Here is a 15,118-nt window from a genome sequence, read left to right on the forward strand (position 1 = left end):
CTGCGGAAGGAGAAGGCACCTAGACTGCACTGGGAAGTCTCCTGGAGTTGACCTGGAGCGCCAGGAAAGGTCAGTGGAGGAAAGTGCTCCAGGCAGAGGGAATAGCTTGTGCCAAGGCCCTGAGACCCCGGCTGGGGAGCCTAATAATGGCAACAGTCAGCACTTGCCACGCCGAAGGCATGTTCTGAGTGTGTGTCTCGTGTCATTTCTGTGATGCTCGCACATCGTTAGGGGGTACATACCACTGGAACCTCTTTTAATAAATGAGGAAACTGAGGCACACGGCGGTTAAGGGACTTAGACCAGGTCACACAGCAGTGGAGCTGGGCTGGGGCAGGGGGGCAGTGGAACCTGGAGAGCCCAGGGGGCAAATGGCGGAGGCTGGAGGGGCTGGCAAGGGAGGCACCGCAAAGAGCCTCATAGGGGCTAGACGAGGGCCCTGGGCACCAGAGATTATGGTGCCCCGCCATGTGGACTGAAGATTAAACCTCGAAGTAAGTGTATAATGCCCTCAAAATCACATTTTGAAGTCATCACTAAAATAAAATTTTCTACATCAAATTCTTAATCTGAATAGTCATTTGCTGGTGCCTTAAACACATGCCTAGTTTGTGTTTTACCCAACAGGTGTATTTCCACACTGCTCGTAAATTTTCTGCGCGGTCCCCAGAGCGCACCCCATGAGGCACCTGCACCAGCTCCAGGCGGAGCAGATGTGGATGCCACCGCCTAGAAGCCGGGGCTACCCTGCGGACTGGGACTGTCCCATAAGGATACTGAGCTAAGGATAATGCACAATAACCGTTGAAAGTACCCAAGACCAGAGCATGGAAGCAGAGCGGAATATGGGTCAGAGGGAGACAGGAGTCAGGGCCCTGCAGTTGGAGGCAGGTACAGTAATCAGATGTGGGGGTGGGTACAATGACAATGAGTCTCTAATGGTGATGGGTTGGAGGGGCAGAGGAGAAAGCTGTTTAGGAGGCTGAATCCACAGGGCTTTGTCCCCATGTCATCTTGGTCAGGGTCTTGGAATCTCCTGCCCACGCCCCCTTCACTGTCCTCTCTGCACGCCCCTTTTGAATCCGCTGCACATCACTTGAGGCCCTAGATCCAGCCTGTACAATTCTCAGGTTTGTTTTGTGCAATTCTGGGCTCCCAGCTAGACTGCAAGCTGCCCAGTGCTGGGCTGATTCTTATAACAGAAATCATTTCTCAATTTAGGATGTGGAGATAGAGCTGCGTTCTCTAAACAACAGGCTTCACGTTCCCATAAACCTAAACAGCAGATTTTAGCCATTCCAAGGGCCTCTGCCCACGATTCAGTTCAGCAACAACCACCGTGAGCTGCTCTGTGCTGTGCCCTGAATCAGAGATGGAGCAGACAAGCCCCCTGCCCCTGAGCAGCCCCCACAGCAACAGGGGTGACAGCTGGTGAACACGGCAATTTCCCAAGGCAAAATGAAAGCTGTGCTCCCACAGAGGAGCCAGCAAAGTGGCTGGAAGGGCAGAGGAGCGGGGAAGTGGGAGCAGACCACGTGTGAGTGGAATCCCAGAACATTAGGACTGGAAGGGAACTGAGGTGGGGTAGGATTCTTGGAGAAAGTAGTGTCAAAACAAGGGCTTTCCCTAGCCACCTGGCAACTCTGTGATCTTAACCTCTCTCAGGCTCAGTGTCTTATCAAGAAAAGGGGGCTAATGATCATAGAACTGTTAAGGGTATTCAGTGAGAATGTATATAGAGCACAGCACAATCACTGGCTTATAGTAAGCAGTCAATAAACATGAGCTAGTTATTGCATCATTCAAGGCCCCAGCAGACACCAAATTTTCCTTCCTCATTTAGCATTTCTATCACAGGACTGTGATTATTTTTATATATATATTTATTTTATTTTATTTTATTTTATTTTTGAGATGGAGTTTCTCTTTTCTTACAGGCTGGAGTGCAATGGCGCAGTCTTGGCTCACTGCAACCTCTACCTCCCAGGTTTAAGCAATTCTCCTGCCTCAGCCTCCCGAGTAGCTGGGATTACAGGTGCCCACCACCACACCTGGCTAATTTTTGTATTTTTAGTAGAGATGGGGTTTCACCACGTTGACCAGGCTGGTCTTGAACTCCTGACCTCAGGTGATCCACCCGCCTCAGCCTCCCAAAGTGCTGGGATTACAGGCATGAGCCACCGCACCCGGCCCAGGACTGTGATTATACTTTAACCCTTTTCCTAGCATTTTGTTATTTCCTACATGGTCTTGTGTGCAGGCATTTGTTGAATGGAAATGCACTTTTTTTTAGCCAGGCATGGTAGCGTGCGCCTGTAACTCCAGCTACTCAGGAGGCTGAGGCAAGAGAATCGTTTGAGCTTGGGAGGCGGAGGTTGCGGTCAGCCCAGATTGTGCCACTGCACTCCAGTGGGCGACAGAGTGAGTCCCTATCTCAAAAAAAAAAAAGGAAAGAAAGAAAAAGAAATGCAGTTTTCATTGGTGCAGCTGCCAGCTGAACTTTGCCACAAAACCCCAGAAAACCTTAATTACTTGGTAAGATTCTGGACCATAATCCACAATCTGGGAAGATGGAGGTCAAGCTGGTCTCGCATGCTTCTGCTGCCAAGAGGCTTAGAAGGGGAAGCAAATTAGGGTGAGAACACTAAGCTATACAAAGTCCTGGCAGTTCCATGGAGAACAGAGTAAGCACTTCCTTCAGAATCCATTAGGCTCCAAATTCCTTTTAATCTGGATATTTGGCCTTAACAGCTTTGGCAAACATGCATCGATCTCACCAAATGCCTATGTCCTAAGGAATGTGGCCTAATGACCAAGAACACAGGTGGCATGAGTTTCAGCCCCTTTACCTCCGAAGCCTCTAGCCCTTTTCTTCTTGTTACTAAGTTAACATTTGGCTCCTCTATTATAAAGCCAACTGACAAGAGGCTGGAGGAAATAGAAGTGCCAGATTTGAATAGGGAGTTGAGGACTGGATTCAAGGTTCATTTCTGTCATTTATTCATTTTGTGAGCTCAGGGAAATCACTTTCTCTTCTACTTTCCCATCCCAGTTTCTCCATCTGTAAAACAAAGGAGCTAGATATGATGACCGATTTTGCTTCCACCTCTGAAATTCTACGATTTAACCAGAAATTTCAGCATACTGTGACATAGTGTGACAAACTGGTCCCATTCTGAGAACCCAGGATCTCCATCATTTCTAGTATCTTTTTACATAATACTATTTGTTTAATCACGTAAGGACAGATATCCTACATGTTCATGTTAATATCCTGTCTTTTTTTTTGAGACAGGGTCTCGCTGTGTCACCCAGGCTGGGGTGCAGTGGTGCAATCGTGGCTCACTGTAGCCTCGACTTCCCAGGCTCAAGTGATCCTCCCACCTTAACCTCCCTAGTAGTTGCAGCTACAGGCATGTGCCACCATGCCTAATTGTTTCTTTAGTTTTAGTAGATACAAGGTCTTACTATGTTTCCCAGGCTGGTCTCCAACTCCTGAACTCAAGTGATCCTCCTGCCTTGGCCTCCCATAGTGCTGGGATTATGGGCATGAGCCACCATGCCCAGCCATATTAAACAAAATTAACAAGGATGAAATAAAACAAAATCTATTAAGCTCTATAATTTATCCATCAAGATATTTTGATTTGCATAATGCATTTAAGTACCTACAACATGATTATACCCCAGGGTAACATTTATAGATAAGGTAATGGTTGAAAATAAAATCAGGAAATACAAAATATTTGTTACTGCAAGCAATTTTAATACAAAAGTGTGTCTTGTTTCTAAACAGTTCATTGGTAGAGCTTCAGTTTCTGCCTCAATTAAAACCAATTGAGATAATCACACAGCAACATGGTCGGAGCTGAAGAACAGCAGCTAAAAAACAGGAGCCCCAGACAGCCCCTTTTCATGATCACTTGGTCAGTTGACTTTATTACGCACAAAAAAAGACGAAAGCAAACAGGACTGGTTAACAAGTGTGCTGGTGAACTCCATTAAAGGACGAGCACGTGTTTGTCTTACGTCCACATTTTCAGAACAGGCTCGTGGAATTCATTCCTCAGTTTGTGGGAAGTTGATCGACCATTTAAATAAATAGCAAAAAAAGTGGATAAAACAAATCTGAAATTCACAATGTCACCAACGAGCCTATCCCTTGCCAAGGGTCTGGGTCCTGGTGAACACAAGAGTTACTGGTGTCTAGGCTGGATAGGGAGCAACAAATCAGTTTAAAACCCCAAATGTTCTGACGTTTTCTGAACACTTACATTTACCCCTGAATTCTAGCAGCTATTTGTCCTTTAAACACCCAGTACTGAAACAATATCCAAAGACAGTATTGCAATGAACTCCTTTTGCTGTATCATGTGCAAATGTTACTTAGATGAGGTTCCCTCTCTTTAGCTAAAAATCACAAAACATTAAACAATGGAAAAAGCCCTCCCCTCAGTTCTTGCTAATTGAGGTGTCTGTGATTTACAAAAAAAGAGTTCCTTAAACACTGCAGGATTCTTATTTTTTTAATATAATTTATCTTGCTGAGATAGCAAGTCAAGTTTATAAAGAAGATGCATTTAGGAATAATCCTAAAAGATAAAGCAGGTTTACAACCCTGCACCGCGCAGAAACCCTATTAATAGGCTTTTTTTTTTTTTTTTTAATACACATTTGTATCTTGACCTTTTCATTTGTTTTTCTCAAATATTTCATTTCTGGGCCCCATCCATTACAGGGTTACCAGGAGGCAAATTTTATCTACATAAATATTCACATGAAAATAGTAACTTACAAAAAGAAAAAAATAAGGCAGCTTCATAACACAATTATTCTTTTACACTTTTAACAATATAACTTCTCCCGTTCAGAATAAATATACACCCAATGTATGGAGCAGGATTCAAAGTGGATAGTGGCTTGGGGGTGCTTAGACAGTGTTATCGCTTGGGACCTGGAGTCCTAGGGGAGGCAGTGGTGGTCTTCTTAGACATGGTTGGGATTTTGGAAGGTTTGTTTAGCCCTCTCCTGGAGTTGCCTTGGCCCCCTGCAGCGCTGCTTTCTGAAGTGTCAGAACAAGCAGACTGCGTCTCTAAGAGGTCAAAGTCAGAGGCGTCACTTCCTCGCCGGCTGCTGGCTCGACTCCCGGCTCGACTCCCAGCCCGACTCCCAGGGCGACTGGCTGACTTTTTAGGGTCTGGAATTCAAGAATAAAACAGCAGACTTAACAGAGACGGCATGGGGTAGAAGAACAAGTGAGCAGAAGCTAGGGTTCTGATCCTGTGTGATCTTAAGCAAATCTCACAGCCTTTCTGCACCCCAGTTTCCTCATCTATACAGAAGTTGCTGAAGCCTTTTCTGGCTTTGTGATTCTACTTGAGAAGCTGCCTCCTGGGGATTAGAAAGCCACTTCTATCAGCAGCACTGTCACCTTCCATGGCCCCAAAGTGGAAGCAAAGAAGGTTGCTCAACCACCTCAGCACAGGTGGGTGAGCCTGCCAGCTGGGCTAATCCATGGGCAGGATGGATAGAGGCAAAATGAGGGGAAGCAGCCAGCCAGGAAATGAAGGCAGATTCCTAGGTTCCCATGAGGAACAGTAGCAGGAGAACAGATGTGATCTTCCCCTGCCTTTCTTGGTTCAACAGCAGCCATAATAAGTATGATGTGTTGGAAAAATTACTAGCAAGCTGCTCATCGCAACACTGGACTGGTGTCTGAGGAAGACCCACATTTCCTTTTACATTCTCTCAAATGTGATCATTTCTGATGAGATTGCATGGCCCAGCTTTGGCTGTGGAAACATCTCGTCTCAGAAGGAAAGCTTAAAGCTAGTTGAAAGCTAGTTGTAATGACAGAAAAAGTAAAGGTCACTTGAGCATCTGCAGGTCTGTCTTTCTGGGCATCACACTAAGTGCCACTCTCATTACTGGCTCCTTGGGAGCAGTGAAACATTCCACATAGGCTGTTTCCAAATTCTCAGCCTGGCTTGTAGGTCACAGGGCAGGTACTTACCTGCCCGATTAGTTTTGGCAACTGTGGAGGCCGGGGAAGAACTATTGCTGGTATCACCAGCAAGGGATGTCCGACTAGAATGAAAAGTTGGTGTTGGTCGTTTCAACTTGCTACCTGATGATGGGATAACCTTTAAAAAAAAAAAATAAAAAGGTCACATTTTACTTGGTAAAATCTTTGCCAGAAATTCAACTTTAAAAGGTCTCCTTACACCTCCTTATATTTGCTCGGTTGAAAAGCAAATTAAAAGTCCAGGAAAACAAAGATTTCTCTTAAAGTATCCTTGGTCATATATTTTGATAATTCCCAAAATGAAAGTTTTATGTTCCAGTTAAAAATTTCAAAATGTCTTCAAATACCTTTTGTTTTACTAATTTCCCCTAGAAATGGAAAAAAAAATCCTCAGTAAGAATACAATAGTTACAACAAACAATTATGGTGAATGAGTAAAGGAAAAAGAAATTCAAATAATACTAGGTATCAAGATTTTGGGGTTAAAAATTTGAAATGAGTTTTAGCCCACCTATTTGATACGGAGATTCAAGTATTACTCCAATCTTTTTTTATTTTTATTTTTATTTTTTTGAGATGGAATCTCGCTCTGTCACCCAGGCTGGAGTGCAGTGGTGCAACCTCGGATCACCGCAAGCTCCACCTCCTGGGTTCACACCATTCTCCTGCCTCAGCCTCCGAAGTAGCTGGGACTACAGGCACCCGCCACCACGCCCAGCTAATTTTTTTGTATTTTTTAGTGGAGATGGGGTTTCACTGCGTTAGCCAGGATGGTCTCGATCTCCTGACCTTGTGATCCGCCCGCCTCAGCCTCCCAAAGTGCTAGGATTACAGGCGTGAGCCACCGCACCTAGTCCCAATCTCTTAACACTAAGTAGATGCAGTAACTTTAGTAAGATCTTTTAGTCATTATCCTTACTGGTAAAATGCAGATAAAATTACTTAACTTGTGGATCAAATAAACTATGAGAAGCACACGACTGTGGGACTGAGACATGAGGAATAAGTCTGTGCATGAAGAACCAGGAGACCTGGGTTTGAGTCTGGGTTCCAGGACTGATTGAAATTAACACCTGTGTCTTTGCTTTTCTCTCTTGGGAAATCAGGGATTAAATCCTGCCTCTTTGACTTCATTTCTACCACACTCCTCATCAGTCCATCCCAACCACACTAGCTTCCTTGCTGTTCCACCAATGGCCCAGTGAGGATCCACCAGTCTTGTCCCCTTGCTGTTCATTTTGCCTGGACTGTTGTTGCACAATCACCACCCCTCAAGCCTACCCCAGATACACGTCTGGCTCACCCCCTCATTCCCTGCAGGGGCTCTATTGAAAGGATGACCTTAGTAGAGAGGTCTTGTCTCACTACTCAGAACACTGCTTGTACACTTCTATTCTCTCCCCTGCTTCCTGTGTTCTGCACAGTACTCATCACTGCCTTACGTATATTGTTTGTTGCCTGTCTCTCCTGCATTAAAGTATCAACTCCATAAAAGCAGGGACTTTGTTTTGTTCACTCTCACATCCTCAGAGCATGTAAAATTGTCTGGCACAGAAGAGGAACTCAATAAAAACCTGAATGAATAAATGATGTATAGAAGCATTTCCCAAATTGGAAAAGAGCTATATATTATTATCACTGCTACCAGTAGGTGCTATGTTTCCTATTTGAGTGATTTTTTTTGTTGTTGTTTTTTTAGATAGTAGGCTTAACTGGAGGAAAAAGAATATTTTAAATGTGTGGGTTTTTTTTTTTTTTTGAGACAGTCTTGCTCCATCACCCAGACTGGAGCGCAGTGGCATACTTCATGGCTCATTGCAGCCTCGACCTCCCAGGCTCAAGCAATCCTCCCACCTCAGCCTCCCTAGTGGCTGGCTTATTTTTGTATTTTTTGTAGACAGGGTTTCTCCATGTTGCCCAGGCTGGTCTTGAACTCTTGGGCTCAAGTGATCTGCCCACCTCGGCCTCACAAAGTGTTGGGATTACAGGGGTGAGCCACCATGTCCAGCCTTAAATCTGTGTGGGTTTTTTTTTTTTTTTTTTTTTGAGGCAGTCTCACTCTGTTGCCCAGGCTGGAGTGCAGTGGCACAATCTTGGCTCACTGCAACCTCTGCCTCCCAGGTTCAGGTGATCTCCTGCCTCAGCCTCCCGTGTAGCTGGGACAACAGGCTCCTGCCACCACACCCAGCTAATTTTGTATTTTTAGTAGACATGGGGTTTTGCCATGTTGACCAGGCTGATCCTTAAATGTTTTAAACATCCATTATTTGACCTTGTTTCTACTTCGCTTTTTAAAAAATGAAAAAAACCAAACAAACAAACAAAAAAACCCAAAACATTACTTATGCCACATGCTACAGCATGCCATTCTAATTTTTCTTTGAAATCAATTATGTAAATTGTTTTCCAGGACCTTTAAGACGTTTATGCAAACAGAAGAGAAAAGCAATCCATCTCATTGTGTTTGCTGTACTTCTTAAATTTATAAAGAAAAAGCGTAAGCGATAGAAGTGATTAACACTCAAGCACAAACTTTCCTGGCCACATAGGAGGAAGAACACCAGTTTCAGAAGCTAAGGTTCCTGCGCACTGCTGCTGGAAGACCACAGCTAGACCCCGGGCTAGAATTCCAAGTCAGGAGATGGCCTGGCTACAGAACACCAATAAGTAAGGAAAGATGAAGCCTCAAAATGAAATGAAACAGAAAATAAAACCTTAAGACAGAACAAAAGCCCTGATTTATCAGAACTGTATGAGAATTTGTACATTATTAAACATCTAAAATTTAAAATAGAACTGAGATTTTTATGAAACTGGAGCCATTAAGGAAAGAAGAAAAGCAAGATAAGCAGGGTGAGTCTAGGAGTTTAGTGGCAGTAGGTCCCCAGATCATATTCTAAACCAGATATATTTCTGAACTGGAGTTTTAGCTTGGAGTGAAATGAACCTCAAAACAGCAGCTCATTCACAGCCATTGACTTCTTGTGCATCCCTTGTTTCCCTGGCTAAGGCTTTCCAAGACTGAAGGCAACACTGTCTTGAGGCACAAGAATCCAATGTTTCTTGGTAGGAGCTAGAACGCAAACTGCACTGCTATCAGACAAGCCACTAGTCCATGTTTTATTTCTAAAACACTGCTCTTCCAAAAGCGTTCAGGCACTTTAATGGCTGCACTTGAACATGCTTAATTGCTGGCATGTGTATTCAAATCAAAGCTACAGAAACTCAAGTGCCTAGGCCAAGAAATTCAGAAGCTAGAATGTGAGCCTCAGGGCAGTGTTCACTGGTGCTGTGCTTGGCTGAAGGAGACAGCACCCATGCCTCGGACCAGTGTGGTGTGGCAATACCAACCACCCTGGACATGTGTCTCAGGGCGGGTGGCACCAACCACTCTTCTGTTCTAAGCAAAGATAGAACATTGTAGAACATGCGCCATAGTTGAATTTCAAGTGTTCATAACTCGTCTGAGTATCTGACATTTGGAGATTCCAAGAGGCCTGATTATAAATGACATCAATAAACAAATCTACAGCAATGACCATCATTTACCATTCTGAGCAAATATCATTCTCAAGATTGTTATAAAGTTAAGTTATTAATCTAGTTTCAGGCATCTCTTATTTCTCTCCAATTTTGGTGAATCCGAGTTAGAAACCCCTGAAAACACTGGACTAGATGAATCAGCTGTGACAGCAAGCACCACAGAGATGAAAGAGTGCAGGGATTGCTGTCAGGAAGAAGAGCTGGTCAAGCCCAGTAGCGAGGGCCTCGTCTTGACTGTCCCCAGTCAGCAGAGCCATACTCTACCTCGGGGGTGGGCAGCTGGAGGTCAGGAGAATGGCTGTCCCTGATAGGGGTGCCAGCTTTACTGTTTACCAACCAGGGTTTGTCATAACAGCGAGAGAACTGAAGTGAAGTCTGTGAAACGGAAATCCAAAGGGAAGGATGGGAACAATTGAAAAAGGAACAAAAAGGGTGCACATTGGGAACAGAAAAAAATAAATAGAAGATAATAAATTTTAAAGAAACAGAAAACAAAATAAAATGCATGTTGGTCCATCAGGATGAGAAGGACCAGGCAGGCACCAACATCATTCATACATAACTCATCATAACATCAAACTTAGCTGTTAGCTCCACTGCACAGCCAGTGCCTGGATTTTCTTTCCTTTTTCCTTAAATTTTTTTTTTAAAATTTTTATTTTTTAGAGACAGAGTCTCACTCTGCTGCCCAGGCTGGAGTGCAGTGGTACAATTCATAGCTTACTGCAGTCCTGTATTCCTGGGCTCAAGCAATCCTCTTGCCTCAGCCTCCTGAGTAGCTGGGACTATAGGTGCTCACCACCATGCTAGGCTAAATTTTAAAATTAGAGATGATAAATTTAGAAATGTGTAGAGATGGTCTTGCTATGTTGCCCACGCTGGTCTTCAACTTCTGGTCTCAAGGGATCCTCCCACCACAGCTTCCCAAAGGCTGGGATTACAGGCATGAGCCACTGTGTCCAGCCTGGATTTTCAAAAGTAGTAACACTGGATGGACTCAAACTTAAACTGAGAACATGAGGAAATAAACATTTCTGACATAACCAGGCTGAGTGCATATTTTAATAAATGTCCTTTGGAGTCATCTTAAAGGCCATACATCTGTGTACTGCTAGGAACAGGGCAGCCTTGGTCTGTGTGTTTTCATGTTTTATTTCTAAAATAAAAAACATGTTTTCATTTTTATTTCTTCTCCTCACTGGAGTCTTTCAGAGGCTACCATGAACAATGAACATCTGCGAGGGTGGGAGTGGGGAAGAAGAGCATAATGGAGATCAGTACGTACCTTGGTTCCACTGGCTGGGGTGGCTGGAGAAGATGGCATGGATGTACAGCTGTGGTTACTCTGACTAGCACTGGAGCTGGAACGAGTAGGGGAAGCTGCCCGGGAAGATGGTTTGGACCTTCGACCCCGTGAGCGGAAGGGGGTCATTCCCTGGGATGCTCCCTCTGGTAGGATGAATTTCTCTCTAAGTTCAATGTTAGTTCTACCTCGTGCTAAAAAGGAAATAAACACACACACAATGTCAGTTCTTCTCAAAAATATATCTTTGACGGTTATACAGCGGCTTGACCCCATGATAACAGTTATATAAGTTATATGGGTTTAGTACCATCTGTGGGTTCTTCAAAAATAGAGATAAATTCATGACACATCAGCCTTGTCAAGGTTCCTACCCATAGCAGATATGTTAACTGTATAATAAGCAAGTCTCTGTGTATAAAGGACCAGCCCACTCTGCTGTTAGCGTCTTGCTTTGCCACTGTCCCTGGGGTAAGCACACTGTGACTGCTCGAGGTAAAGCAGATGCAACAGTTCGTAAACCTCTGAAGTTAAATCAAAACCCCTCTTTTCTCTTAGCACATGTGTATTTTTGCTTAATTTTTGCAGGATATGTCGTAATGAAAGAGTAGAGGAAAACATTACTGAAATCAACGTTGTCTAGACTCTTCTATTTGAATTCAGTGAGTGACAATCCTAAAGAAAGGAGTCCAGGAACTCAGGACAGTAAAAAGACCAGGAGAGAATCATTACGAAGTAAACATGTCGGTGGGGAGAGAGAGATCAAGACCATGCACAGAACTTGCTAGTGAGAAACTGTTAAGCAATAAAAGGCCAAAGGAGTAACTGCAAGTAGGAGGAACATCAAGATGCAAAGAACGTGGAGACGGCATGGGAAGCCAGTTAGCGCTGTCTTATGGCTTTCTGGGGCTGCACACCCAGAACTTAAAATGTGGATTCCATTGGAAGATCTCACGCACAGCCAACAAAAATGTTAAATGCGAAAGATGCTACTAATTTAAAAGACATAATCCTTCTGGAATATGTTCTTAGATTATTTCTCACTGTAAGATGTAATCCTGCAGAAACCCTCTACCTCCTCATCCACCCTAAACTGTGCACTCTTTATGAAGTACTAGACACAGCTAAACAAATGGGACTGCTGGAGAAAAGGGAATCATTATGAACAAAATATTTGTCATTCTTTTCTATAACAGATGTTTAACTGGTCAGAAACCATAAATCTAGAAGGTGGCAGGAAATTTTGTCCACTTTCTCTTCTGTCCTACCCCATATGTCCCTCAAGGAATTTGAAGAATTTTGGTAGAATCAGGTTTTAAATCAGGTTGCATAAGTGTCCAAGCAGCATGGTTCCAAATTCCTAAATCAAATCCAAGTTCTTCTCAATATATTATATGTTGACAAAACATATCAAAGTATCAGGTTAAAAGCACTCACTTGGATACCAAAACCTCTGAGTTATAGTCCAAGCTCTGCTGCCAACTGTGATTTTTTTCCTGCTCTGGTCTCAGTTTCCTCAGGCTCACCAGAGGCGATCAGGTCAACCGGTCTCTAAGAGCCCTGTTGTCGGGATGATCTATGACTTAATGGTCCCTGAAATGCTAAGCTGTTTCCTTTCATGATCCAGTGTTTCCTTCCTCCTCAAGCCTCAACAATACATGACCCTTGGCGGGGCAAAGTGGCTCATGTCTGTAATCCCAGCATTTTGGGAGGCCAAGGCAGGTAGATCATCTGAGGCCAGGAGTTCAAGACCAGCTTGGCCAACATGGCAAAACCCCGTCTCTACTAAAAATAAAAAATTTAGCTGGGCATGGTGGTGCATGCCTGTCGTCCCAGCTACTCAGGAGGCTGAGGCAGGAGAATCACTTGAACCCAGGAGGCGGAGGCTGCAGTGAGCAGAGATCGCGCCACTGCACTCCAGCCTGGGTGACAGAGTGAGACCCCATCTCAAAAAAAAAAAAAAAATTCACTTCTGAGCAAACTCTGCCAGAAAAAAAAAAAAAAAGATATAAGAGGAAAACTTTGAAATTGCATTGCAGTTGAAGGAAGTGACATTTTAAATGTTTTAGGAAGGGCATTCTCTGATACCATAATGGTGATATGTTCCCTATGCACTGCACAGTTCACAGAATGTGCAATAATGCAGCTGATTGTAATTAGCGTCCCTATGTTACAGAGAAACTGAAGTACTCAGAGACTGAGGTCAAGCAAAGTGGCAGTAGAGGTGGACCTAGAACCCACGTCTTCCACTTGAGTTGTCCTCTTTGTCCCCCGACCCCCAAGACATTCCCAGCCTAGCTCTCTGCATCACCACCTATACTCACTGTCTCCACTCCTCCCCTCAGACCACTCACGCTTCCATCCCCGCCACTCATGGAAATTGCTCTGGCAAAGGTCACTGACAACCTCTATCTCAGGAGGGCAATGAAAATTGCTTAATGGCTGGGTGCGGTGGCTCATGCCTGTAATCCCAGCACTTTGGGAGGCTAAGGAGGGCAGACTGCTCGAGCCCAGGTTGGAGACCAGCCTGGACAACATGGTGAAACTCCATCTCTGCAAAAAATTAAAAAATTAGCTAGGCATGGTGGCATGTGCCTGTAGATCCAGCTACTCTGGAGGCTGAGGTGGGAGGGTTGCTTGAGCCTGGGAAGTCAAGGCTGCAGTGAGCTGTGATCACGCCACTGCACTCTAACCTGGGTGAGAGAGTAAGACGCTGTCTCAAAAACCAAAACAACAACAAAAGTCGCTTAATCTCACAACCCAAGGGACATCACTATTATAATGGTGTGTCTTACTCCTTTGCACATCTGTGTGTGTGTGTGTATATATATATATACACACACTAAGTGTATATATGTGTATATATGTATGTGTATATATATCTAAGAGGGAGAACGGGACTGTGGACAGACCCAGCAGACATCCATGTTTTAGAAGTGGGCAGGGAGAAGTGGTCAGCAAGGGAGCAGGCATCCTTGAAACCAGGGGAGGACAGTGTTTCAAAAACACTGACCTGACCCCAGGTGATCCACCCGCCTCAGCCTCCCAAAGTGCTAGGATTACAGGCCTGAGCCACCGTGCCCGGCTTGTATATATTTAATTTAAAAAATCAGAAACTTTCCTCCATGCCCTACATGTCTGATGCAAAATTTTAACTAGCTACTAAGTATTATTTCATCAGAATTTATTTAACCAGTCCAATATTGCATTTTTGTTTAAATATTTTAAACATTGTAGCCAATGCCGTGACAACTTGTAAAACATTTTGCATGCATCCACGATATTTCCTTAGGATAAATTTCTTCTTTTTTTTTTTTTTTTTTTTGAGACAGAGTCTTGTTCTGTTGCCCAGGCTGGAGTGCAGTGGCCCAATCTTGGCTCACTGTAACCTCCGCCTCCTGGGTTCAAGCGATTCTCCTGCCTCAGCCTCCTGGGTAGCTGGGACTACAGGCGCATGCCTCCACGCTTGGCTAATTTTTCATATTTTTAGTAGAGACGGGGTTTCACCATGTTAGCCAGGATGGTCTCCATCTCCTGACCTCGTGATCTGCCCGCCTCGGCCTCCCAAAGTGCTGGGATTACAGGCATGAGCCACCGCGCCCAGCCTAGGATAAATTTCTACGTGTAGATTTTCTGGGGAGAAAGGATGCATACCTAAGGTAAAAACATCAACTGATGAATGTCAACCATGTGTCAAGGTTGATAGATGCCAGCTGATTCCAAAATGTTTTACTAGCATACACTCTCCAAAATAATATATTAAATTTACTTCATTCTGGCCAATTATTGTGCTATGAGCATGAGTGCATACAGGAAAAAAGTCTGGCAATTTGTTAGGTAAAAACATCTCTCTGCTGTTGTAACTTGCATGTAGAGGGTTACTACACACTGCTCTCTTGTTTTTGAAACCCTGTCCTCCCCTGGCTTCAAGGACGCCTGCTCCCTTGCTGACCACTCCTCCCTGCCCACTTCTAAAACATGGATGTCTGCTGGGTCTGTCCACAGTCCCGTTCTCCCTCTTAGACTTGACCTGGTGATGAGCTCATCCACTGAGGCTTCAGTGCCACCATTATAGTCACATCCAACTCCAAATATATTAGCAGGGCAGGCCTTCCTGCTGGATGCCAGAAGTTATATCCAACAACTGATTAAGGCATGACCAGAGCCAGAAACCAAAACCCTGGCACCAACATAGGTCCCTCCCTCCCAAGGGCAGTTCAGTCTATTGATTCTACCTTCAAATGCCT

At 44.3% G+C, this 15,118-nt stretch overlaps 1 protein-coding gene across 15 annotated transcripts in view; it reads right to left on the reverse strand.

Moving 5' to 3' along the window:
* Nucleotides 1-3,745: 3,745 nt before the first annotated feature.
* The window catches only part of MACF1 (microtubule actin crosslinking factor 1), a 401,556-nt gene continuing 390,183 nt past the window's right edge, over nucleotides 3,746-15,118 (reverse strand). For 9 of the 15 annotated variants that reach the window (XM_063715153.1, XM_063715090.1, XM_063715135.1 and 6 more), the window contains 4 exons: nucleotides 10,854-11,065; nucleotides 9,833-9,943; nucleotides 6,014-6,143; nucleotides 3,746-5,197 (listed from right to left, as the gene is read on the reverse strand). In XM_063715153.1, the coding sequence (XP_063571223.1) occupies nucleotides 4,941-5,197; nucleotides 6,014-6,143; nucleotides 9,833-9,943; nucleotides 10,854-11,065 (710 nt within the window). In that variant the 3' untranslated portion in view covers nucleotides 3,746-4,940. 15 annotated transcript variants of the gene reach the window in all.

This window comes from Pongo abelii, chromosome 1, assembly GCF_028885655.2.
Source record: "Pongo abelii isolate AG06213 chromosome 1, NHGRI_mPonAbe1-v2.0_pri, whole genome shotgun sequence".
In the NCBI taxonomy this organism is placed as follows: domain Eukaryota; kingdom Metazoa; phylum Chordata; class Mammalia; order Primates; family Hominidae; genus Pongo; species Pongo abelii.